Here is a 27,234-nt window from a genome sequence, read left to right as displayed (position 1 = left end):
TGATGAATCGTGCCTACGGCTCCGTCTGCTTGCGGGACCTTACAGCAGGCGGTGCCCGTGATTGCATTCCGAAGCGTCTGGGTTCTTCTCCCTGCGGGACCGTAACCTTGGTCGGCTCCGTCTGCCTGAGGCACCTTAACCTTGGTCGGCTAAGTAAACGACGCACGGGCATGCCTGTATTCCGAGGCCCCTGCTTTCCTCGGAAAGGAAACAACATTCGATCCTGATCTCGAGTGCCGTGTGTTGTGTACGCGTGTATTGTGAATCACTCCCGGTTCATGGGGGCGCCGGCACCAGAGCCCCGAGATACTGCCGTCTGGATGACTTCTTCCATACGCCGGCGAGTATTCCGATTCTGAAGGAAACGTCCATGAAGTCACATCACGTGAGGGAATGCCAAGCCGTCTGACCAATGGCAGTGCGGTCCCCTAATCACAGTATTCGTGATATAAAGGACCGTCTACCACACTCTCAAGGTACTCTGATTTTCACGCTACCATGTAAATAAACGGCTTTAAATAGAGACGCCCTGGATTTCGACCGTTCTTCCGTTTTGACGAGGCCGGCGCAAGTTCAAGCGGAACACCAGCCCCTAGTCTACCTTCTTATCAATAAAAATCGACAAAAAAAAAGAGGAATTGAAATATGCAGTTCCGCAATACGCACAATCTTGCACAAAAAATAGGTCGAGGAAAAAAATGAAAAACCTTTTCGCCCTAAGTGGATTCGAACCACCGCCACCGAGACGTCGGCATCGCCAGAGTAGTGCCTTGTACCGCTCGTCCACGAAATGTTTTTTTTTTTTTTTTTTTTTTTTAATTTAAAATTGATTTTTATGTACATGTTTAAAAAAATTCGTTCACACTTCCTCATGCACTCAAAGTGCAGAAAAAAACACAAAACAGCATAACACAGTGTGCAGCGTGCAAAGTAACACAAAGCGACACAACAGTTCACGTGTCTAATCCGCAGTTCAAAGGCCGCAAATGAATCGGCAGTACTAACCCTGGAGACCGCCGCAAAGCAAATGGTGTGCCTCTACTTGGTGATGGCAGAGAGCCCGCGCACTCTGAGCCGAGCCTTCAGTGTTTCCCAACACTCAAGCCCATCCAGCTCTGTCGTCGCTATCAGCGAGCTGGCATACACAAAACCATCCAAAAAATGCCTCCAAGCAGGTTTCCCTCCCTCGACAACATGAAGGTGATCCGTTCTTGACCTCCACAACGCGTGCAAACCAAGGATGGTCAGAACCTCAAAGGCTCGACTATCTCTTCCCGTCCCACACTCAAGAAACATTGCACTTCGCCACGACACATACAGATCAACTTCTAGTGCCGCCCGCAGCTGTGCCCAAAAAAGTTCAGCATTTGTGCAAAATAGGATAACATGTTCAAGAGTCTCTGGGAAAGGACAAAGCGCGCAATTCGTGGACCACGGTACGAAAAAACCCTTTTGCACCAACCATGTTTTTACCGGGAGAACCCTCAGATGTAGACGCAAGAAAAAATTTTTTGTAGCTGTTCTTACGGGATAGCGTCGGAGCCGTTTGAAAACATCCGATTCCACTGCTGTTCCTTCCCACATCCGATACAGTGGGACAGGAATTAGCATGTCGAGCGTGTACAGGGTCTTTCGTTTCACCTTGTCAAGGTACTCATCACAGAAGCGGTCCTTAAAAAACTTAATCGCTGCTTCAATTTCTTGTAGAATTTTAAGATCCGCGAACGGGAAGATCCAGCCTCACCTTCTAGCCACTGTCCTAAAAAATTACCTCCGAGCACTCTGAAGGAATATAAAACAATGTCGTTCCTCTGACTTCTGAAAAACATAAAACGGTGAACTTTTAACTTAAGTTCAACGTTTACTAACCCCAGGCCACCTTTCTTTTGGCTCAAAAACAAGTTGTCGCGTCTCATGCGCTCAAACAGTGATTCCACACAAAGGTGGCAAGAAAGCTGTGCATTTTGCAAATCTCACTTCGTGCACATGGTCCCACTTGGGCTGGATACCATATGGTTGGAAAAAAAACAGCATTGTAGACAAAAGCCCGAGTAGGCAGAGACATCTGCCTACCGTGCCACTCTAACACTTTGACATTTAGACGGTTCAGATCGATTCCACCACGTCCCGTGCTGAGACGCTCCGGGTTCAAATTCACTCCTAAATAGTTCGTCACCGAGTCCGCAAAACTTATGCCAAGAAATTGTTCCGGCTTGGAGCCCCATTCGCCAAGCCACGCTCCCTTTGACTTCCCCGCGTTCATTTGGGCACCGGAGGCAGTGCAGAAGGCGCCGATATGTTGAACCGCCGCCTGCACTTGACTTTTCGAAGAGCACAGCACTGTTAAATCGTCCGCATACGCAAGCACATTTACGGAGCCTCCCGGCAGAGTTAATCCACGAATGTTCACGTCGCTCGCGATAGCTCTGCACAGAGGTTCGAGGTAGAGCGCGAACAAAATGGGCGACACTGGGCACCCCTGTCGCACCGATCTGCTGATGGGGATGGAGGCAGTCCTGTTTCCGTTTACAAGCAGGCAAGTCGACACGTCCCGGTAGCACAGCTTCACGTACTTCAGAAGCCGCGCTCCAACCCCGCAGCTCTCAAGAATGCCGAAGAGGAATGAGTGCGATACACGATCGAAGGCCTTGCTCAGGTCTACTTGAAGTGCTGCGAGGGGCCGACCGAGGACCTGCGCCGCTTCGCACGCGACTCGCATGGTGTGCAGATTTGTGGCGATAGTCCTGCCTTTGAGGCCGTAGGTTTGGTGTCCGCCTACGACGTCACGTAGGCCAGCGTCCAGCCGTCGGGTTATTACCTTGGCCAGCACCTTGTAATCCGTGGTCAGAAGGCTGATGGGACGAAAGCTGTCCAGACTGGGTTCTCTCCCACCATGCTTCTTCGGTATGAGAACTGTCAGAGCCTGTCGCATGGATGGTGGCATCAGGTTCCGTCGCCGAATGTCTTCGAAGACGTCACAGAGGATCGGGGCAAGTTCGCTCAGGAACGTCTTGTAGAAAACGCCGCCTAGACCATCGATCCCCGGAGACCTCCGTGGTGCGAGTTTTTTTACGGCCCATTCGATTTCTGCGACGGAAATCTTCTTGTTGATTTCCTCTCGCAGCTCCTCCGACACCTTCGGAAGCGGCACTCCGGGTACCCGGAGCGGCTGAAGGTGGTCTTTTTCCGTAAACAAATCCTTGTACGCTGAGACGAAAGCGTTTTCAATATCTTCTTGCTCTGTCAGAATGGTATCCAGGACTCGGAGTGACGTAACGCGCTTCTGAGCAGAGCGCTGCCTTTCCTTCGTTTTAAAAACTTTTCTTGGTTCTTCGTCTCTTTCCAACGCAAGCGTGCGACACCGGATCATAGCTCCCCGGTACTGCTTCTCGAGTATTTCGAGAAGTCGTCCCTTGCAATCTTTGATGTCTTCAGTGAAGACGCCAGGAGTCTTGTTCTCCACTTGAATCAGTGTTGAGAGGGTTTGCATGAGTTCGCGCTTCTCGGCACGTTCGTGGGCAGCCTTTTTCCGGCCGTATCTGTACGTGGTCAACTTAACTTCTTCTTTCAGCTGTTCCCATTGTACTGCGTTCATCGAGTGGTTTCCTTTGGCTTCTTGAATTATCTGTTTTATCGTTTTGCAGAGCTGCTCGTCTTCCAAAAGTGCGTCATTCAGTTTCCAGCCACTCCACCATGATGACGTGACGTTTCTGCGGACCTCCTTTCCCATTGTCATGATGACGCAGGCGTGGTCAGAGAAAGCTACCGGGACAGCTTTATAGGTCAGGCTAGCTGCGGCGAGTTCGCTTGATACGTAGATTCGATCTAGCCGTGCGCGACAGTCTCCCTGCCAGTGTGTGTACCCAGGGAAGGCGGTTTCCGTCAGCTCTGTGACGTCTTGAAGATCAAAGTCACGCAGTAGCTTGCGCAACTCGACCAAACTTGACTCTGCCCTTGTGCCTTTCGAACAGTCCACCGCTTTCATGACACAATTAAAGTCTCCGCCAAGCACTGTTTTGCATGGAGTATCCAGGTAGTACTGTCGCAAAGACGGAAAAAATTCTTTCCGACTCGCCGAGTCATTCGGAGAGTAAACCGACACACACTTGTACATTTCGTTATGATAAATGACGTCAATACTGCAGATCCGGCCACTCTTATCTGTTTCCCACTCGGGGCATACATTTATTCCTCTCCCTTTTTTAACCATTACCGCCGTTCCAGCGCTTTGGCCGTTTGCGACGGACACTAAGGTTGCGTAGTGACGCGCCACAAAACGAGCCATGGCTTCAACTTGTGCATTTGTCGAAAGTTTGGTTTCTTGCAAAAACAATACGTCTATCTTCTTTTCAAGAAGAAAGTTCAGCACCCACTGTTTGCGTTGTTGCGCTTGTACACTAACGCAGTTTAGCGTGGCAAACTTGAGACGCTTTATGTTTCCTTTGATTTCTATAAAGGGAGGGTCACTGGCGGCGTCAGTAAAAACATTGCGAACATCTCAGCGAACCGAGAATTGAATAGGAATGAACGAAAAGAACCCCACCTACTCCGGTGGCTTCCGGCCATGTTCCTCCGTCGGAAGTCGCGTGGCGGGGTTAAACCTGGCCCGTCGGGGTTTAGTTACCTTCTGCCATTTGAGGCCCGACCGCTGCACTTGGCCGTCGTCTTCGGAGCGCTGGTTCGACGGGAGCTTGAAGTTCTCCCCAGAGTCACTCAGCTCGGGGTCGTCGTCCGTCGCCCACTCCGCCGTGCCGTCCTGGTCGTCCGCCCAATTAGATGCCTGGCCCTTCTCCTTGACGTCTCGCATTGGAACCTTGAAGTCCCTTTTGCCGGGATTGCTCCCCGTCGATGCCGCGGGACCCGTCGGAACCGGTACCGTCTGCTGCTTCTCGGGCGGCGCACTTTCAGCTTCCGTTTGACCCGGCGTCGTGGTCGGTCCTGCGACGATGTGCTCCGCGCCCTCTGCTGCCTTCTCAGCCTCCTCCTCGTCCATTTCGAGGCTCGACGCTTCGTTTTCGATGGTTGCCTCGGTGACGGTGGCATACGTCACCACACAGTTGACGCGCTCATGCCCGAAGCGTCCACACTTTTCGCACTTCGGTACGCGACATTCGCGGCGTATGTGTCCTGTGCCCTTACACCGGAGGCAGAGCGGTGAGCGCCCTGGTACAATCACCAAGACGTTCCCGCCAGCGATCCTCAACTGATGTGGAAGGCGGTCCAGGGATACGCCCTCCTTTGGGCTTAGCCGAGCCAGCCTAGTCGTGGACTGGATGCCCGCGAAACCATCGGCTCTCCAGACGTCACGGGTGATTCCGTTCACCTTTCCGAAAGGCTCCAGGGCCTTCCGCACAACCTCGTCGGTGACGTGAAAAGGAACCCAGTGCAGCTTCACGCGAACATCCGCGTTGTCGGGGTCGATGATCACACAGCGCTTGCCTTTTACGGAGAGCTCCGCCGCCTCTACCACACGCCGCTTAGATTCCGCCGTCTTCAGAGAGAGCATCCAGGCGTGGTTCATCTGGTATCCTCCAAATGCGTCGATGTCGGCCATCACGTCCAGGCGCTCCAGCTCTGCCCGAAAATCAGAAATCTTGTACGGTCTTCCGGAGACGTCGCCATGAAGTAGAACGGAGTTCAGCGCAACACTTCTTGAAGGAAGCGGGGGCAGAACGACACGGTAGTCGTCGGTGGAAGCAAAGACAGAGTCTCCGCGGCTTGCAAGGGCCGTTATCGCCGCTCCTTGGGAGAGCATGATTACACAACCGTCGCTGGCGAGCGCCGGGCGTGGAATGCTCGTCCACGAAATGTCGCGGAGTAACACATTTTTTTGTGTTTTTTCATGCGCACTACTTCAGTAGCTTTGCCAGCGTTGCACGCGATGTTTGAAACGGAGTATAGCGCCACCTAGCCTAGCTACTTGCGATTATTCTGCTTGACCCTGCCATCTGGTGGCAAGCGATTTAACATCCTTTTACGCTACGCGGCTACGCCATAATTTCGTGTTACCGTGCTGAGGTAAGCCAAGAGGTTGCTTCGGATTTGCTTCTTTTTGAGAGCGGCTTTTGGTTTTGCGGGCGAATGGTTTTCGCTCCTCCGTGATGTGCGGTTGACGCAACGGTTGACGAAGGAATTGTGGCTCGAGGAATAGCAAAGGTAAGACATAAAGTGCGTGAACTGGGTGCCGGTTACTCTCCGTTGAACATCGCAGTGCTGACGATGAGAACACTAAGTGACTGCATGCTTTCGAAACGTAAGTTGCTTTACCTGGAGGGGTAAAGAAACTTCGGAAATAAATACAGTTCACGGAAAGCTCGTGTTACGTTTTTATTTGCTGGTCCTCTCGCTTCGTACAGTAGACTTAGTGTTCTTGCTAAGCCATTATTGAGCTCGATTTGCTCGATTCGTGGCGCCATAATGAGATGCAGTCGACGGAGGAACTGTTTCTCCCTTTCTGAAGGAACATATGTGTCAAGAGCGTTCCTCCCTTTAGGGAGGACTATACTGACCCTTTTTTCTTAGAGTGTATACCGTGTCTCACATTTCACTTTTATCCGTTATGTGATGGTGCTCGCACATAGTATAGCTATAGGTCACATAGTTTAGTAATTTTTTTTTTTGTGGGAGCCCGTGAATAGTATTGTCCATCACTCACTGAGTACGGGTGCCCACACATTTGACTACGTTATCTAGGAAAGCTGTCCCCGTATCATAGCGCTCTTCTGATTACCTACCCAAGAGGGCCTCGCCTGGTCCCAGGATTCGACCTTGCATCAGCTGTCTACGGAGCCAGGAACTCTTCCACGCAAAAGAGTCGTGGGTTGAGCCAGGCATTGTGGGGTCGATGCACTCGATGCGCATATCGGCGTCGCAAATCTGTTTAAAAAAAATAAACAGCTCCGATGAGAAACGACCCCATTATGAGCTCCTGTGCAGACATGCGGCCGAATATCCAAGAACTAGAGAGATGAAGCCGAATCGGTGTCTCTGCACCGACTCATCTGCAGGTATAGGTGGTGTTCACGTCACTGGACGCCATAGTGATGCGCGCTGTTCATGTCGCAATCTCAAAACGAGCCCCTTCCCTCCTCCCCCATCTTAATTTGCCAAGGACGACTATCTTGATGATGTGTATGGGCGTCCGGAAGCACTGCGGAGGCTCGCATTTAGTGCGCAGTTAGTGCGTGCTCAGCAAAGACAACCACCACTTCAGGTGGTATTCAATGGAGGCAATGGTTGTGGTTGTTAGGATGGCTGGGTGTCTGTCCGTGTCCCAGTTAAGTTATTCATTGTTATATCCGGTGGGACCAGCGAGTGCCGAAACAAACAATGTTTAGTGCGATCAAATGGTACTAAGCACTGGCCAAAGCTCACGTGCGTTGGGAAACGCCGGACCGTATGAACTTAAAAAAAAAAAAAAAAAAAAAAACGGTCGGTAGTTTAAATGACTAAGATGTCATCAGTCTACACCATCGCGTGTGTACAAGCCCCTCTAGTTGTCGTCGCTGTTGAAAGCGCGCTGGTGCCACAGGATATAAATATCCGCCTTCGCAGTTCTTCCGAAAGGTGCATTCCACACCATCAAGATAACCGTCGTTGAGAGACTAAAGGGGGGAGGGGGGTCATTCTGATCCTGTGCTGTGCAAATCATTACTTTGAAAATTTACGCAGTATTCGCACTTATTGTGATTGTGTGCACTTAGAAATGGACTGTATAGGTGGTATTCACTGGACGCCATATTTGAGGTTACTGCTCACAGCACACGCTCGTGATGAGTTCTTATTTATAGTCTCCCAAGGAAAAGAATTTTGATGGCGTGCGATGTGCACGCTGGAAGCGTTGTGGAAGCCTGCCGTCAGCACGTGCTCAGCAGCAGTGAGCTCAGCTATGGTCGCCAGTGAAAACCAGATATACTAGAAACGCAACATGAACTTACCACCATGACGTTAATGGCATAGTGATGCTTGCGGCACCAATACGACGCCGGCACGACGGTGTCGGTCTCCTTTGGTCCAAGTATAGCTACGAAGGTTCCGTCGACGCATCCCACGATGTTGGTTAGCTTGCCGTGGTGGCGACGGAAGCCTTCTTTTGCGGCTGCCTTGGCCGCCTCGCTCCTTGGGAAATCGACCCAGCCGTCCCTTCCCAGCCTGCTCACAATGCCGTTTGCCACCGCCGTCACAGCTCTGCTGACCGTCGATTGAACGACGGCCAGGCTTTTGTCGGTAGCTATGGCACCTTGGTAGCCACCCGTGGCGAAGAACCGAAGCGCGATTAGAACTTGCTGCTCAACGGTCATCGTCGTCTCCGTCTCTCGTTGGCGCCGTATTCCCTCTTCATCGCGAAGTTGATCGCAGAGCCATGTCACTGTGCTCTTAGACAGCCGGTACTGACACCGAAATGTCTCTTCCGACATCGCGAAAGCATTGGCGTGTTTTCTGAATATCCGTTGTTGTGCGCCTTGGCCCAGCCAACGTTGTACAACGAGAAAAGCGGCCATCTTATTTGGTTCAGCTATCAAATGTTAGCGCCGCAGATAATATAGTGGAAGGTCAGTCATACGTCATTTTGGCGTCATCAGCCAAAGGCGAAAGTGACTGTTTGTGACGGGCTCGAGTTTCTAAAATGTTTCCATGGCGACAGCGCGAGCTCTCCAAGCGCGCTGTGGCCAATAAGAGAGAGCGGTTCGGGGGGGGGGGGGGGGAGGAGTTTTCGAGAAACACGAACGTGAACGTTTGCGACCAGAATAGACCCTTTCCGGAATTCAGTGCCATCTGGTGACTCAAATGGCAGTTTATCTTTTACTATACTAATGGCGGCAATGAACCTGAGGTCTGCAGTATTTAATAGGGCTCCGTCACTTAAAGGTCAACGGTAAACGAGAATGTGCACTTCACGACAATTATTTTTCAATCTCTTTGAGTGTCGATGGCGAAACAAATGCAGCCAGTCGGAACGAAGCGCCAACCCACATAGACGCCTTGATAGAGGCGTCTATGTGGTTTGACACATCAAGTGGCTTTGAAGCCGAGTGAGTGCTACCAACAGTTTGACTGGGACCGAGTTAGAAATGAACGCTTACGCAGCTCTTGCGTCCAATTCCTGCTTCACGCCGCGCTAACATCTGGAATGTATAGGCCTCGAATCATCTGCTTAGGAGCGTCTTCAACTTCTTCCTTCATCAGTAAACAGAAGGCCGCCATTAGCATAGCACATATGCCGTTTTCAGATGATGATGATAATGATCAAAGTGGACAGACTGAATTCCGGAAAAGGTCTATAGCACCCCTGGAAACACGCTGGGGCCGGACAAATTGCTCTTTAGAGGACTACAAAAAAGCGTCCCGGACGTTTCTATGAGACGCTCTTAAAGGGTCACTCCAGAGATTTCTGAGATGGACTACTTATGGCCGTAACTCGACCTATGTGCTCTAAGCACCCCAAAAATCCAACAGTTACAGTCATGTGCGGCCTATTTTCCTATTAGAAATGTGATCAAGGATAGCGAACCTCAGACCTACAGACGGCACCACCGAGCCCGGCCGAATCTGGTCGAACGACGAACGGCGCTCGTGAGCCAATCGTGAGCGCCGTACGTCATCAGACCAGATTCGACTGGGTTCGGTGGCACCATCTGTAGGTCAGATTTGCGATCCTTGATCAGACTTTTAATAAAGAAATAGGCCGCAGATGACTGTAAGTGTTAGATTTTTGGGGCACTTAGAGCACGTAGATCAAGTTATGGTCATAAATAGGCCATCTCAGAAATCTCTCGGGTGCCCTTTAAGACGTCCTCAGAATGTCCTTGTGTCGTCTGTGTGGATGTTTCCAGGACACCGTCAGGACGTGGTGGGGCCGGACAAATGAACCTGCCGGGGATCATTTGAGGACCTGTAAAGACGTCCTGGGAAGGTCTCCACTTTCACATAGGGACGCCCTTAGGATGTCCTCAGGGCGTGCTTATGTCATCTGTGTGGACGTTTCCAGGACATCCTCACCACGTGGCAGGGCCGGACAAATGGACCTGCCGGGGATCATTTGAGGACCCCGTAAAAACGTCCTCAGGAGGTCTTTACGTCCCCATGTCGACAACCTTAGTATGTCCTCAGCATGTCCTTGCGTTGTCTGGGTCTGCACGATGATCGATTGCACGTAATCCCTCATGTGGTATTAACCTTTTTTAATGTAAAGCGGAATGTCAACCTGCGACACCCCGCACCCTCCGATCACGGCCCGACCAACGGCATCAATGCCCGACAGTTTACGATCTCATCTTGTTGTTACACCACTGATACGCGAACACACGGTCACATCGGCGATAATTCCAGTCTTCTGTTCACAACCCATAACACTGCCATCACGATGTTGCAGCTATGTTGCTGACACGCACAAATACAGAACCACGTTCAACGCCGGTTGCACTCGGCATCGGAAAACAGAACCGAACTCAGGACGGAAGGCAGCCGGCAGCAAAACCTGCCTGTCATGGACGCAGTTCCTGCGGTTTCCATAACGTCGAAAACGTCGACACAGTTCCGCGTGGTTTTGCTACTGTAGTGACTGTAGGACTGTAGTTCCGTGCCGCGCGAGTCGCGCGAGTCCCGCAATCTGGAGACGGCCATCCCCCAGTGTACGTGGCGCTGCTGGCACTGCTCCGGAACTTCGCTGTTTCTAGCGGCTTCGTTTGCTCGTTTGACAAAATTAGTGATAAAAACATCAATGCAACCGAAATGTTCTGCACGTTTAGACCAGAAGACGGAATTACAGGCGGCCTTCGCTGCCGCTGAAGCTCAATCAACTCAACAGCTATTTATTAAACAACGTGCGCGACCTGCTCGCAAAACGAAACCGAAAGAAGATGAGTCGGGAGGGCGAAAGCTTTCTCCCGTCTGCCTGGAGAAGGAGAAAAACGTATCGTTCCTCCACTTTTCTCGTGTCCGCTTGGGGGCGCATCAGTAGAAGGGAGGAAGACGCGCCGTTGCTACTTTTTTCCTCCATCTTTTTCTTAGAGTGACGGATCCCCATGTGGCGGGTTCGAATCCCGGCCGAGGTGCCCGCAATCTGACAGAGGCTAATTGCGGACAAGACGCCGTGTAACCGAGCTTTCGGTTGCACGTCAAAAGATCCCCTGGTGGTCGAAATTAATCCTCAGTCCTCCGCTGGGGCGTGCCAGATGCCCGTCGTTGGTTTGGCACGTGAAACCCCCAAATTTGATTTGATTTGACAATCGTGCATAGCTTATTTCCTCGTTAAAAGCGTGTTCAAGGATCGCGACGCGTCCTTTTTGGGAAAAGTTTTCTTCCAAGTGAAGTGGTCGACGAAGGGCGCTTGTCGGCAAGTTGGAAGCAATGGCTTGGGCCGCGGAGAAAAAGAGGAGGTTTATCCGAATGTGTACCTATCAGACTCTCTTCGATGCGAGTTATAATAAAATCATTCGAAATCTGCGCCTATTGTAGGGCTTTCATCGGTCCACACAATGCAGTCCGGGAGAAAAAAGAGTCCACGTGTTTCTCTATTGCCCCGAGATAAATATGCGGTTTTGTAATATAGGACTTTGTATATGTGAAAATTAACGCATTTTAAACAATATAAGATCATAAACGACCTTTTTCAAAAATGACTTCAGTGTCTCTTTAAGTATTTGTTTGTTTTAGGTTTATACCAAGCTCCGTCTTGTTCATCGCTCCTCAAAAAGAGTCTGTTGACCGGGGCGGGGATCCAGTCCAATCACAAATAAAATAAATTCGTTTCCATAGGAATTCGGCCTTCTTTTGTTCTCGAACCTGAGAAACTCAACCCCAACCAATCACTTCCGTCAATAGATTTATAGTTCTTTTTTTTTTTTCCTTTTTTTTTTTGCTTTTAACTTAAATTATGTTTATACATGAGCACGAGAAACGCAAAACACGACGAGCAAACATTATTTGAACCAAACACTGTTAACCTGGCACTAAAAGTTTTATATAGAGGCATAATTATCTGAGCGAAGTGGCAAGATGATAACTGAGTCAACGAACAAGTCATTAATCTATCAATCCTATGAACAGCAGTATGTAACGTGGACTGTGTGGTTTATTAGTAAAGTAATTGCAATATAATTCACCAGCTTTTCCGAGCACCGGCACAGGTCTGATTTCGGGAGTTTATAAGTACAGACGCGTGCGCCATTATGAAAGCCACGAAGCTGTTTATGGGCACACTGAAATACGCACGAAGTGTTCAAATATTCCCAGAGATCCAGAGTGCTGTAACTAGAAAGCACTCGCGGTAGCCATTTTTCATGCATACCTGAATGCACGTCTCGGTTTTTCATTTTTACAGGTCCCAGGAGGGCTGAAAGCTCATTCGACTGATAAGGTCGAGCTCTGGTTTGCAGCTGCGCAGGCGACAGTTGAATAGATGCCCGTTGACGTGGCAGACGTCGCACGAGTCGCCAATATATGAGGACCTTGAGGTAGACATTTGAGATTGAGCGTATGCCGTATGTTAGAACATGGTAGTAATAATCGTGCGCGCAATGGTGGTTTCCCTAAAGGTCCTTAAGAACCGAAGCTTTTACTTGATACTTAAAAATTCCATCTGCTTTCCTGGTGCTCCGCAGTACACAGCAAAATACCGGCGTCAGTTGGAGCAGTAACGTCGTTGAGCCTGTTTGGAGTGGAGCGTGAAAAAGCTCTTGTCGTGTTCCAACCTCAGCATGTCCTCAACGCCGTTACTACCCGCAATGGAGCAAGTATCTTGTCGAACATTTCCGAATACCCCAAAGACATAAACGAAATGGCGAAACGGGGTTGTGACTGGTCATTGGAAACCTCAGTCGGCTGAGGCGTTGGTCGGCTCGTCAAGTTCGAGCAGCGGCCATTTTGAGCGGCCGACCGTCTCGGACGGGTCGCTGCAAAAAATGCGAGTCCATCTTCAGTTCGTCGATATGGAGCGAATCCCACGGAGCGAAATTTTGCCTCCCTCGCTGATTTCGGAAAGCTCTCCGAATCTACCAGTGGAATTCACCATAAGAGATCTGGAACGTCTACTTTCCCGGAAAACACTTAGGAGAGCCAGTCGCTGTAACCTTCAGGGGGAACTGTGTGAATGACTAGGCCGCAGTGGTGTACCAACTGGTTTTCGAGGGGGGGGGGGGGGGGCAAACCTGATCCCCCCCCCCTTCCCCAGGGCCGGGAAGCGGTGCCCTTGGTATTTTTTCGGCGTCGCCGGCCAGCGTTTACCCTGCCCAGTGGCGGCAGTTTCAGGGGGGGCAAGGCACATGCCTCGCCCCCTCACTCTGAGAACTGGAGGGGGGGGGGGGGGCAAGCGTCCCCCCCCTCGTTGGTACGCCCATGCGAGGCCGTGTCCGGACCTAAAAGTATGTGCAGCGACACTGAGCATGGCGTTAACACCTGAAACGCCCTGCTCAATGTCGCTGTGCAATCTGTTTTTCAGGTCCAAACATATTTACGGTCAATATCCGCCAAGCCCCACCCTTAGATTGCTGCAATTGGCTCCCCAAAATCCTTTACAGGAAAGTAGGAGCACTGAATTTTTCGGGGTGTATACGAATCGTGTACACCCTTCTTTTTAGATAGTACACAGACTTCAAACTACACCCTTACTTGTATGTGAAAGCTAAGGTATAGAGCTCTTAACAGTTAACTAGGCCCTAACGTAATCTGTGAGGCGCTGCTGATTAATATCGTGGAAACTGTGCAGAGCCAGGAAGTCCGTGTGAAACATATATTTTAAAACAAAAAAGTCGAAAACACACTCTAAATTTACTTTTGGAACATCACTTGCACATACTTGCATAATTTACAATAGATATATCAATAACATAAAATAAAAATTGCAGTTTTTTAATAATTTGAGGAGCTATTTTTTATTATTCACGTGGGAATCGTTACAGTATATTGCCAGAAAATAGAAGACGAAGTCTGGAGAGCATAACTATCTCTCGCCAGGCTTCATGTGATCTCCCGGCCTTCATGAATTTTTTTTTTTTTTTTTGTGTGTGTTCTATTATCTTGCTATCTAGTCCTCTCTGTTGCCGACCGGATCATCCCAATACTATACTAGACCCCATTAAACGCGAACTGTTTTATAAATTGTACCATAAAGAAATCTTTCTTTCATTATGTCTAATTACATTGAAAACCTCCACATTGAATACATGTACTTGCGCATTTTTTAAAAGTTCTTGTTTATTACAATTGCGATTTTAAAAAAAAAAAAAACAAGATTCATCGCAGGTTACATGTTAGTTTTCATGTGGCTTATGGAGCCTAAGGAGCTCAACTATTTTGTCAACTTCTCTATTTCCTGGGCAACCTTTGTTTTGAGGTCTCGTCTCAGGATCTTTCCGTTATCGGACTTGGGAAAAGATTTCATGAAGAAAACACCTCCATACAGTTGCTTGAACACTGCTGCTTGACCTTTGAAAGAGAGACCAAGGTTAAACGAAGATGCATAATAATCTAATTAATAACCCGCAAGCTCATGTAACCGGTATTGTGCAAATAAAAAAGCACAAAGACGTTTACGTTTTTTTTCATATGTGGTTTTGAGAATCGGGAAAAGAAGCATGGCAAAAACAAAGCACATTTGCTCCTGCCGTGCTTTGGACAATGTGGGGAGTAAGTTAATTAGTGTTGTCTTTCATAGTCGCCTTTAAATAGAAGTTAACGTAATATAGCCATGTACCCCCGCTAGATAATAGCCGGCTCTAAAATGTTTTCCAGAACCTTTTCGGACACTCTTATTAGTGCCACCAAATTTTTAATTGAATACTTCAAATCCTTAAGATAAAAAAAAAAAAAAAACTATAGCTCTAGCAACCAAAAACGACCCTCGAATATTCAGTGTTCTAATATTCATGGTAAAAACAAAACAGCGAATTTTCTCCTTTTACGAGAGCTTAACATGACTTTTTAAAAGAAATAAATGCTAAAAAACAATAATAATCTAGGCTAAAAAATGTGGCCTCGTTATGACTACCCGCATTTTATAGACGTTTTTTCTTTTTTTTTTACTTTAAATATTTCATTGTGGACATGTAGTTATTTTTGTAGGAGTTTGTGCACACGGTGAAACCAAACCAAATTTGTGCATTATACTTATAATTTAAGCTTTAAAATGTGCAAGTATGACATGCTCATAACCCACCAAAAACAAAATTGAGAAATTGGGAACATATACCCGCAACGAGCTCCTTCAGTTCCGTCGCCACACTGTCGAGGTTTTTCTCGAAGCCGTCTTTGACAACGATGCAGGCTGTTGGAGCCTCGCCATACTTCGAGCTTGGAATCCCTACGACTGCGGCCTCCGCGACAGCCTCGTGGGTGATCAGAAGTTCTTCCAGCTCAGCAGGGACGACGGCATTGTCCATGCATTTTATCATCTGTTTCAATCTCTCAATGACATGGATCCGTCCTTCAGTGTCGTAGTAGCCTAAATCGCCTGAAAAGAAAATTAAATTTCGGCAATATCTACCGCTAATTGTTGAGTGGGCTTGCAATAAAATGACTACAAAAGCTTTTTTTTTTCTTTTGCTATGCGTTTTTTTTTTTTTTTAAATTTGTGTGCATTGCAAATAAAAGTTCTGGTATTCAACATGCAATTCGAACTTACATTTTTGGCCACTATTTGGCAATATTCCATTCGAGTTCGATTCGAGTTATTTCCTTATTCGGACACTTCAAAACGTTTCTTTAATATAAGTTCCCTTTAAAAACAAGTTCTGACTGATAAGTTTAACGCCCCACTGAGTTTGAAGCGATGCCCCACAAGAGAACTAGTCACCTCTCAGCCAACATCGGTGTGGTTAAATCGGCGATTTGCGGCAGGTGTTGTGTATGGTTAGTTGCCACGTGAGGAGTTCAAAAACAAGTCAAAAGTGGTGATAACTAGCATAAATAGGTATTTATTTTCTAACGAACGCTCGCTCCATCGAGCGCATGGCCGGACGTTAAAAGTTGAACAATGACTATCGGTCATACGCATAACACAAAAAAACAGAAGAGCATGCACTACATGACACACGTCAAGAAGGGCAGATAGGTGTCTATAGTAATGCGCCACAGCACGCTTCCATGCGCAAACCTAGCACACGGCGATGGCAACCGAGGTAGGCTCGCAGTGAAATGTGACGTCATGTGAAAACTTCACATATAAATAAAGCCCGCTATACTTTTGTCTACTTGGTTGACTGACCATCAAACGGCAGAGTTTTGCGACTGGCTTTATGGTTAATATTTTCCTTGTGACATGTCCACATATATCACAATACGCATTTAAAGCGCCTGGTCTTAACGGACACACTACACTCTAAGAAATACCTGCTTGTCTACTTACCCGCAAAACACTCGAAGAGCCAATCACTGCGATCTACGAAATCAGATCAGCGAAGGATGAGTCGGAACATTTGTTTAGACCTCAAAATTAAGTCTGCACTGTGGCATTACGCAATGCAAGCATGGCGCTTTGCATTGCGTAATTCCGCAGCGCAGACTCAATTTTTAGGTTTAAACGGATGTTCCGCCTCATCATTCGCTGGGCTGATTACGTAGATCGCAGTGATTGGCTCTTTGAGTGTTTTGCGGGTAAGTAGACGCGCAGGCATTCCTTAGAGTGTATGGGCTGGGGAACATAAAAAAGTGCATCCCCCCAACACGCCACACTCTAAAAAAAACCCGTGCGCCTACTTTCCCCCACAACGCTCGGAGAGCCAATCAGCGCAACTTACGGAGGCAGCTCAGCGAATGGCGATGCCGAAACATATGTTGAGATCAAAAAAAACGCAGTCTAAGCTGTGACATTAAGCAATGCAAAACGTCAAGCTTGCATTGCTTAACGTCACAACTCAGACTGCGTTTTTTGGTCTAAACATATGTTTCTGCATCGTCATTCACTGAACTGCTTCGGTAAGATGCGTTGATTGGCTCTCCGAATGTTGTGCGGGAAAGTAGACGCACAGACTTTTTTTTAGAGTGGCAGTCCGATAACTATACAGGCGGAACAGAGATATTAGGGCTTGATCGAGAATACCGTCATTCTTATGATTTTGAAATTAAAAAAACCACACGAAGATGAGATGAGCGTTGTACCTGTACGGAACCATCCATCGCTGCTCAAGGCTTCAGCAGTAGCTTCGGGACGCCCAGTGTAGCCCTTCATGATGCCTCGGGCGTGAACCGCAATCTCGCCATTCTGATGCGGTCCGAGAGAATCTCCGCTGGTTATGTCTATAACCTGGGGCATAACATTGGGTCATCAATCGCTTTCTTTTAGAATAATATTTACTGAAAGGAACAGCTGCCCCACCGTGACCAAAACGAGTGAAATACTGGTAAAAAGAAAACTCTGATAGTGAATTGTCCGATTGTAGGCGCACACCTAGCTAGTTGAATAAAACTATTTTCTTAGCATGAAAGTTGTATATAGGAGGGATGTAATGCTAAATAAAGTAAACTGAGGTAACTCAATGGCGCGGCACTTCTTTAGACAAGAGGAAACAGGACAAAACATGCGAAGCATTCAGAAAGTAAGTACGCTTCGTGGATTGGTCCCGTAAAAATAGTATACTTCCGAGTAACGCATGAGTAGTGTTCCCTCGTATATGCATTAGCCTCCTGTTTAAGTCGATAGAATAGCCCATCAAACTCCGAAGTTCGGTCTGTGATACCATTTTTGAAAACGACAAATGTCTAATCCTGCAAAGCCTGAAAATTCATCGACACATTTACGAAATATATATAGACTGAACTCAATGAGCGAAATAATGAAGCAAAAACAGGTCCTAATGCTTAAAGCAAAGTCCGAAAGCGCTCATGACGAATCGAAACGCAACAGGCCATCTCTGGGCACAAAATCCTTGGCAAACGAATTGAATGAAAACATCCACGATGTGATGCTTTACAACATCTGCTTTTGCAAAACATGACATGAAATGTTTAAATCGTTTCTTCACAAAATATTTAAAAACACTTCAGAAGTACAAATTGTTTTCAAGATGTTGGCTAAAGTCTCACGCAGCAGACTTCTATTAGGCATGTAAACAAACACTTGGTCCACAATATAGCAAATGCCTTCACATAGAAGGAAATCGCCTCGACGAACCTCGTAAGCCCAATCCTTCCTTAAAGGGGTACGGAAACGAACTTTTCGCTCCTATTTCTTTGTTTAGATACACTCTAAAAAAAAAGGATGTCACCTTACACCCTTTTGTCCCATACAATGCACCCCAAAACTTCAGTTTGACGTACAGCGCACTATAGTCGAACAGACGCCCCCAACTTTTACGAGAGGCTTGATAACGGTGCGATATAACTTATTAAATAGCTTAAGTACGTATCAAAGACCGCAGAATTAAAGAAAACACTGAGGTCTTGCAGTAAGGCCAAGGAAACCCCGTTAATTTCTTTTGTAGTCAGTAACACGTACACTAACTATTTCAATAAGCTGTACCACACGGTTACCAAGCCTCGCGTGAAAATTAGTACCGTCATATCAACGTCAGTGCGCTGTATGTCAAACTGAAGTTTTGGGGTGTAAGAATACACCCCGAAAAAGGGTGTAAGAGGACACCTCTTTTTAGAGTGTAGGGTCAATGTAGAAACACTAGGCTAGACTATTCTTTCTGGGTGCCGGTAGAAAAGTCAAGAAAACTCATTTTAAAACTAATAAACAGATTTCAAGATTGTGCCTGGTGGCAGTCTGTGAAGCTCCGTTGGAATGGCGCCACGTCATCGGCCTCTAAAAAGCAGGGTCAGTTCGCGGCCGTATGGCTCTTTGGTAAAATTACGTTTTCCTGAATGTGACTTGGCGAAGAACGCTAACGAGTCTACTACGTTGTTTTGATTAACTTCCACAATGCTTCCGCTACGAGCATTCCACAACATCAAGATCGCCGTTCTTTGCACACGTTAGTAGGAGCTTTGTTTGAGGATTCGGCGACCTCTGCCAGGTCAACAATACCAAGGTAAGCTTTAATTTTATTGGTGTCTTTTATTAGCTCCCTGGCGGACCAAAGGTAATCGATCTGTGTTTGTTTTTGTTTTAAAGAAATAATTATTTACGTAACGGGACACGCGTGGGACAAAACGTGTCAATCTGGCATTCTATGACGCACATGTCAATGACGCACGAGTCTCTTGGTTTCTCCTCGGGTATATACTTCTTATTCTGGTGTCTAGGATGGTCCAAATGTAAACAACAACAACAACCAGAGCTTCATAGCGCGAAAGTTACATGAACGAAGCTATTATTGAGTTTTAGTAGACCGTGTTTCCCCCTCTAACCCTCCGCTACGAAGAAACGGCCACTGCGCCTGCGTGCCGATGACCTTGGCTGTAGAGTTCCTGGTAGCGGAGGGCCTTAACGGAGGGGGAAACACGGCCTACTAAAACTCGCTATTGAAAGTGTCAAGCAACAGCGTCACTTCCTTCGCACTGCTGCCACACTTTTTGGCGCACGAAAGCATGCGCTTTCAAGGCGAGTCAAACTACTCGGAGAATGTAACAAGAAAAAACTTTTCAAAAAAAAAAAGAAAAAAAGACTGGATTACAGGAGGCGCAACTCTTTCCAACGTTTCAAGAACTTTTCTTCTGCACCTAACGTAGAATAGAAAAATAGAACAAGCAGGTCGGGGAAAAGCACTTTTCTAACGTCACCCCCCCACGGCAGAGCTGATGTTGGCGAAAGCAACCAAGCAGCGGTGTTCACTGCACTCTCCCCCCCCCCCCCCCCCCCCCCCGAAAAAAAATGAAAAAAGGACAAATTCGAAGGGAAAGATTATTAATGTCCCCCGAAGAAGAGCGCAGCGTCCGAGCGTTCTGCATATCGTGCGATGCACAGCAAAAAGGGTTGGCAGTACCCGGTATGCAAAGAATTTTGAAACCATGCAGCCCCGCATTTAGTAGGCATCGAGTGCATGGAATGCAAGAAGTTGGCTCATGAAGAGTGTGTCGGAGCTCCCACAGTGCGTTTCAAGTGTTTTATTGCAAAAACAACGCATATAATGTTTGTTCATATGTGTCTCGTTGTACCCCACAACCAAGACGAGACATTATGCGGCTTTCAGATATTGTAGTTTTGTTTAATGTTTCGCGTGCTCCAGTTAAGTAACACTTACCGAGCAAAGAGTCAATACATCTAAAAATATCCCTATGTTTTTTTTGTTGTTTTTTTCATATTAAAGCAAAAATGGAAATCACCATTGAAACCATTTCTGTCTCATCTTGCCCTACCTCCGCCTACCGGTGTTACAATGTTACATCGAACGTCTGTAAGTTCCTAAAAGCATTACGATACACCGTTCCTCGACTCACATGTATAAGCAAATACGTAGTTTGATTCGGAATTTCTATAGATATTAGTCGTCGAATATCCATAAAATAATTCGTTCGCCGCTTACAGATAAGTTCCTGGTCACTCTATTGCAATAAATATTAAACGGAACACTACACTGTTATGCAGATTTTAAAACTGGCCAAACAAAGAAAACGTATATAATTTGATCAATTTCAGGCATACCTTAAATTTAACGCCGGCAGCAGGAAATACACCATTGTCGAAGGTAATTTGTCCAACAAGTGAGAAGCTCACCAGGCCGAATGTTTCTGTCAGGCCGTAACAATTGAAAAGTGATTCCACGCCGAAGATTTCACGAATCTCCCGTGCAAGCGGAATCGGGGTCATTGAACCACCCACAATAATCCCTCTTACACGAGATACAATTTCCTTGTGTGTTTTAATTTCATTGACAATATCCTGCATCCGGCCCGGAATGCCAATGAACAAAGATACCTGAGAGAGAAAAAAAATGAACACCACATTATACAGTGCCTTTTGGATACTGCGTATAGCATGAATACACATTTTCTGTCCCGAAAAGATAACTCTGTTTTCTAGAAGTTTAACTAAAACAGCACTACGTTAATCTGCATTGGCTTAATACTGATGGGTGAGAGTCTATTCCATGGGTTATAGGTTGGACGGACGAATATTAACTACTTATCGTATTGCAGAACCTAAAAAAAAAAACAATGTTAAGTCACGAATAAATTGTTTGCCCAGAGTGCAGTTAGACACCACTACCACTGGCTCTAACAGATCTGAGGCCAGTAAGGTGTCAATCGTAGAAACGGGCTTTCCCATTGAAGCCCTGCCACTCGCTCATAACAAAATAGAGCCGACACGGAGGCGGCTGCCCTTGCTTATGTGTCTGCTACGGTTAGGGTAGTGTTACAGGTTCGGGAGACGGTAACGCGGATAAACAAATCTTATAAATTAATACAAAGCACACGGATTTTTTCATCAGTTTCTTTTTGTCCATGTTAACGTCTTTCGAAGCCTGAAAACATCTACAAAAGCGCTGGTAAAAATCTAATAAAAAGTTATTAGATTTTTTTTTTTTTTTGCGTTGTAGTATTGCAAACTCACGAGCATTGTGAAAACAAAACCTTTTTTTTAAATTTCGGGCAAATCAATATGGTTTATTTTAAATCAGACTTATTTGATTTAAGTAAGATATAATTAAAATAACATCAGCTAAAAAGGTGCAATTTCTGACATTCGGTGCACTTCTAAAAATGCCTGCCTGATATAAATTTTTATTGTTTGACCATTCCTTGTGAGTGTCCCTGGAAAATAGAAAAACGGTAAACAGACAAATATATTTAGAGTACTGATTTTGGGCGAACTTTTTTTATTATTATTTAAGTCACCGGTGAGATTCAAACCACGACTTAAATCATGTTTTAAATCCCGATTTAAACAAACAGCGTTGATTTTCACGCCCGATTTATCTGTTATAAAAGGTGCGGCTTTTGGATTAAAAAAAAAATTGCATACTGGTATCTGGCAGTCAGCTCTTTTTCGGGGAACACAACTGTTCAGTTCATTGAGTGGCACTTGTTAGTTATTTTTTATTATACAGAACTGTTTGCGAACAAAAATTGTATTTGCATGAAACTGTTTATTCCGAGAGTTTCACGAGCATACCAATGTTTTCAAATCTAAGGGCGAGTTCGGTACTGGTTCTAAGGTGCCTGACATCAAGGTCTGTTGGAAGTTTGTTGTCTTATTGAGCAAAGCAGAGTTTCTGCTAGAGCAATTAGCTCCAGTTCCACAAGTATGAGCTGCTTTTTTTTTCATTGAGCTTAGCTATACTGACCAAATGCTATCCTAGAATAAAATATCGCCGAAAAAAAAAGTCTAACGTTTAGACGTGAAATGAAGTAACGACCATTAGATATAACCAGGTGGTTGTTGTCAAACGAAGCAGGCATATATTGAACATATGGAAACAAACTAACAATACAGTCTACGCAAATAACGTTATAGTGTTTTCTTTTTTTCAGGTGGATTGAACACTGTAATTCGCTTGTTCACTTAAAATATATTTTGTAAGGTTTATTGTAACAAAATATCTGAGTGGAATGCTCACTGAAAGTAAATACTACATAAACAATTAAAAACAATATATAACAAGAGCTGGGAGATTGATCTTACTATAAATTGTTCCTATAAATGTGTTTGATTATTTTAAGAGCCATTCAATGTCAAGGGCATCACAACCTGTACCTAAAAAAGGTTTTTTTTTTTAAGAGAATGTGAACACGGGAGTTATTGCCCTTACATCCAAGTTTTCAAAATTGCTACGGTAAATAAAAAATCACAGCAATATACGGGTATTTTTTTAAAAAAACAATAGCAATTCAATACTTATTATATAGCAAAAGTTGTTTCGTGCAAAAATTTACCATGAAAATGATTCAGTGTCTGCCCCTCTCCGGTAAATTTATGCGGCTTGATACAGGTCAATTATTCGGAGAGATGACCGTTATTCTTAATTTCACCCGATATTTCTCACCTCATGGGTCTTGAGAGTCTCCAGAAATTGTTTGTACGGAATTAAAGGATCGGTTATGATGATTTTTGCTCCAAAAAACATACAAAACATGCCTATTGCAAAACCTGACGCGTGTGTGAAAGGGTTCCAGCAGAGAAAAAACATCCTCTTCAGTGCAGGTTCCAATAGACCTGAAATTCGGAAAAAAACAAACAAACAGGTATAGATAATTTCAAAAATAATCAGGCAGCTGCCTAAAAAATCCAGAAATTCCCGAATTTCTTTTTGAGCGCTTTGTGCAAAGAACAAAAAGCTTGTATCGTTAGGGTGATCCGGTCGGCAGCAGAGACGACAAGACAGAACAAGAGAGAAGATGATGACAGAGCACGGAGAAAAATTTATGGGGCCTGGCCAACAAGTGGAACCTTGCTCGAGATGGTCGTGGGCACCAATGTCCCGTAATAATATTCAATTTCTTTTTTTTTTACAATATAATTTTTCTTTTAATAAACATATTCATAAAACGCGCAATAATCAGATGAACAAACATACGATCAAACAAAAAATTGCGGCACCCAGTTTTGTTTTACCTGCTTAGATCTTTAGACTTGATGTGTTTAACACTTGAGCGCCTTAGGCGCAACGTGTATGATTTCGTTAGATAATTCCTAGAACTACGGTTTCCACTAGGGCTACACAGCGTCATGAAATGTTTTAAGCAAGGTGACATTTACTTATTATGATTCACTTAAAAAAAATAATATTCAGGTGATTACTTTTAACATCTCACAACGCATTCTTGTAAAATAAGTTAGTGTTCGATCATGTCGAAATAAATATTTTTAACGTAAGGCTGCTTTACGCGAAGTATATAATATACGCTTGCGTCTGTGGCCCGGGACTCGAGAAACAATATATTCTTAATTTGCCCGCGTCCGTATACAGAAACATACGGAAACAAACAAACATACAGAAACAAAGAAAAACATTCTGCCGGTATGACATAATGCAATTTGTGTCTCGTAAAAATGGGTGAGATTCCACCAACACTTTGGTCAGCGCGTTTACCTGAAGGAGTAAAACGCGGCACAGTAGGCCTTGTGCGATATTTCCACGCCCTTCGGGAGACCCACCGAGCCTGACGTGTAGAGTATAGCCACAACCTCTTCCTTGTTGTCAACAGGTTCGTGGGGCGTGAATAAGGCATCTGACAGTTTTTGAAAATGGAGAACATCGATGAAACCGGGTGCGCTTCCCACGCAGAACAATGCCTGCGAATCAAAGTATAATTTCATTTTTCGATCAGCTGCTGTACTCGTTGAACGATGGAAGAAAAGAATACATGCATATCGCTGATTCCAAAAGAGATGTAAAGCGTTAACAATTGCGATAGTTTCTCACTCCTGGGATAAAATGATGATTGCACTTTTCTTTTAATGTGCTAAGGTTATTTTTTAATATATGTTTTTAATTGGTAGTGTGTCCAATCAGCAGCGCCTAGAATAATGAAAGTTCGGGCACTATAACATTTTGCCGTCATTACAGCAAGGTCATGCACAAATTCAGACAGGTCACGAGTGCTGCGTCATGTTGAGCAGGGTTTCGTTTCCAGTCTATCCGTGTGAAGGACGCGTCAGGTCAGTGCCCAAATGCCGAGTTGACACAACTTGGGTATGATGACGTCATGAGGGGGTAGAAGAGGCTGTTCACGGGCTTTGATTATTTTAGGTGGGGTTGGTTGCATGGCAGCACCTCTTGATTGAACCTCTCGCTAAAGCGCAGTTAGCAAAGCTTATCCCTCTACGATAGAAATGAATATACATTGACACTGGCACTCTCACGCAAAGAAGAAACTACGATTCACTTAACTGCTGGAAACACAGTGGTAAACTTTCGTTTTTTTTTTTTTTCTGGTGCAATTGAAAGAAAAATTACATAAAATCTAAAAGTTTACTCTAAAAAACAGAATAATAACATAATTTTTATAGCCTGACCAACTCTTAATCCGATGAATAGATAACAATTCCTCACCTTAATGTTTGATGCTATTTCGATCTTGGCAGCATTTGGTGCGTTTTCTTGGTCAGTTAGTAGGAAAGTGCACTGGCTGTCTTCAATCGTGTACACCAATTCCCCTATAAGAATGACGTAATAATAGGTTCACTTTTATTTAAATGCTGCAATTTTACTCCTCGATTGAAATGAAAGCGTTGAGAGCACTCACTTGCCACGTAGGCCGGCTTTGCCATGACAAGCGTACCGCCCGCGAACACAACCCCAAAGGTTGCTGCTACAGTCTCAACTGCGTTGCCAACATACGCGCACACCCTGGACCCCGGTTTCACACAGTGTCGTTGATAACCTACAGCATATTTGCGTATCTTTTCCAACAGCTGAGAGGCGGTCAAGCTTTGATGGGTGTCAACCTAGAAGAAAGAGAAGGGAAAGTGTTTCGAGATATAACCGGTCTCATGGCGCGAAAGAAAAACACTTTACATAACTTCGGCCTCCTCAGTTTTGTGTATTAATTTTACACACAAAAATAAAAAAAAACTTCCGCGTCTAGAAACTATTATGTAAACTGAGTGTCACCAGATTATAGTTGTGTGAAGTAACTATTATTTTTCTTGGTAACTTTGAACCTATACATAATCATTTAAAGTGCTTATTCGCTCTTTCTGAAGGGGCGACTGCGAATTATTCAATGTAACCGGTTTGCGACGTAATTGTTGGATATCGGCAATCGACGCAGATCTAGAGGAATTGCATAACCTGCTACTGATTGAAAGCCAGGAATTGCACTCATAGTTTAGGAGCGACGGAGCTACGCTTCCGCTACATTCGACGAGAGACTGAGTTTTGGGCTGAGAAAACTGCTGAGAAAAACACTTTTTTTCTCTCAAACACCCGGTGGTTATTAATGCTTCCCTTAATTTATGTACGTCTCCAACCCCCCCCCCTTTTTTTTTTTTGCATATTAAAACTTTTATTTTGATTTGTGTACTATATTGAGTTTAGTGGTTTTTCGGGTACAAATTCTGAGCCATATAAGCGCGTTCCCCACTCGCACTGGCACACTTTCAGCTCGTGCTGGAATCGCTCTAAAACAGATGACCTTGAGATTTTGATTAATCAGTCGAAAGCCAGCCGGTGTCCTTCCCCGCCCTCGGCGGGGCCCTCGAGACTCCGCTGTTATTGGGTCTCCCTCTAGAACGCGTCTCAAACACGGTCGCGACCACGACTGCTGCAGCAGCTGCAGGTTTATCCCGACGGCGACGAGGCCAGATCATCGGCACCACCGGCGTTCGAGGCCCGACCTCTTGGCTTCCGCCGCATGGACTATACAACAGCCTCTCTCGGACCACCACCTCGCTAACACCGGCCACCTCAAAAATAGTACTATACGTAATGCCATAGCCTCCTATATACTGGCAAAGCCTGGCAGATCGCCACGAGAAGCGGCCGCCGAAATAAAAAAGGTGGAGCGGCAGACAACGGATGAGAGGAGAGCCACGTGACTGGCGCCCCGCTGCGGCGAGGACTCTGAAACACAGTTCTCCCGTGCGAACAAGTGTGTTTCGGGTCCTCGCCGCTGCCAAAGCTGTGCGCTGACGTCCCGGTTCCTCGAGAAATGGCTCTTTGATGCTCTGTGCTACGAGATCCTCGCGCTCCCAATCTGCGATCGGGCACTCAATGGCTCCGTCGTCGAACTTCCAGGCTTTGTGAGTATAGAGGAGGCTATGGTAATGCTATATAAGGCTACTTTTTATTACTTTGGAAGTACCACTAAAGTAACGCTACTGAATGTCGCCGGAATTTCCGTATCTAGTCAAGAGACGTGGAGTTACGTTCGTAGAGCAGCGCCGCATAATGTACCGATCGACGACGCCTGTTCTCTCACGTAGGAAAATGCTGCAAAAGGCTTGACCTAGCACTGTGGTATTTATCTCAGCGCAACGCAGTAGGCAGATATTAAAAATGCGCTCATTGCACAATAATCAAAAGCGTAATAAAAACCAGATTAAATCAAGGAGACACGCATCACCATAACAACGGCGGTCACTTTGGACCTGTTATCTCCACAACTATACACTGCAGTGAATATATATAAAGCCATACTCACAGCAATTATCTTGGTCGAGAGTTTCTTCAATCGCTGCTCTATAAATTGGGAGGCGTAGCTGTTTGCTACGTCGAAATCCGGGAGAGTTGAATGTATCACTCGGTTTACAATCCTGGCTGTCATTTTGGCGCGGTTGTTTCTAACGGTCTAAAAGGGACAAAATGCATACTCGTTTAAAAAAAAAAAAAGAAACGCGGTAAACAGTAAAAGGTTATTGGCTGTGTTTATTAAGACTCAGATGCAGTGATTTTACAGGAGCTCTCCTTAGAC

The 27,234-nt window shown here is 45.8% G+C and overlaps 1 protein-coding gene across 1 annotated transcript; it reads right to left on the bottom strand.

Moving 5' to 3' along the window:
* Positions 1 to 14,080: 14,080 nt before the first annotated feature.
* On the bottom strand, positions 14,081 to 27,087 carry LOC115314392 (4-coumarate--CoA ligase 1). The gene is given in 10 exon segments (XM_040221150.1): positions 14,081 to 14,424; positions 15,188 to 15,448; positions 17,095 to 17,239; positions 20,522 to 20,794; positions 22,863 to 23,000; positions 23,002 to 23,032; positions 23,910 to 24,112; positions 24,873 to 24,976; positions 25,066 to 25,267; positions 26,965 to 27,087. Coding segments are annotated over 10 exon segments (1,617 nt in total). The 3' UTR covers positions 14,081 to 14,287.
* Positions 27,088 to 27,234: the final 147 nt, after the last annotated feature.

Source organism: Ixodes scapularis, unplaced genomic scaffold, assembly GCF_016920785.2.
Source record: "Ixodes scapularis isolate PalLabHiFi unplaced genomic scaffold, ASM1692078v2 ptg000299l_1__unscaffolded, whole genome shotgun sequence".
Classification (NCBI taxonomy): Eukaryota; Metazoa; Arthropoda; class Arachnida; order Ixodida; family Ixodidae; genus Ixodes; species Ixodes scapularis.
The sequence above is the reverse complement of the archived record's forward strand: the minus strand, read 5'-3'. Positions and strand labels throughout refer to the sequence as shown.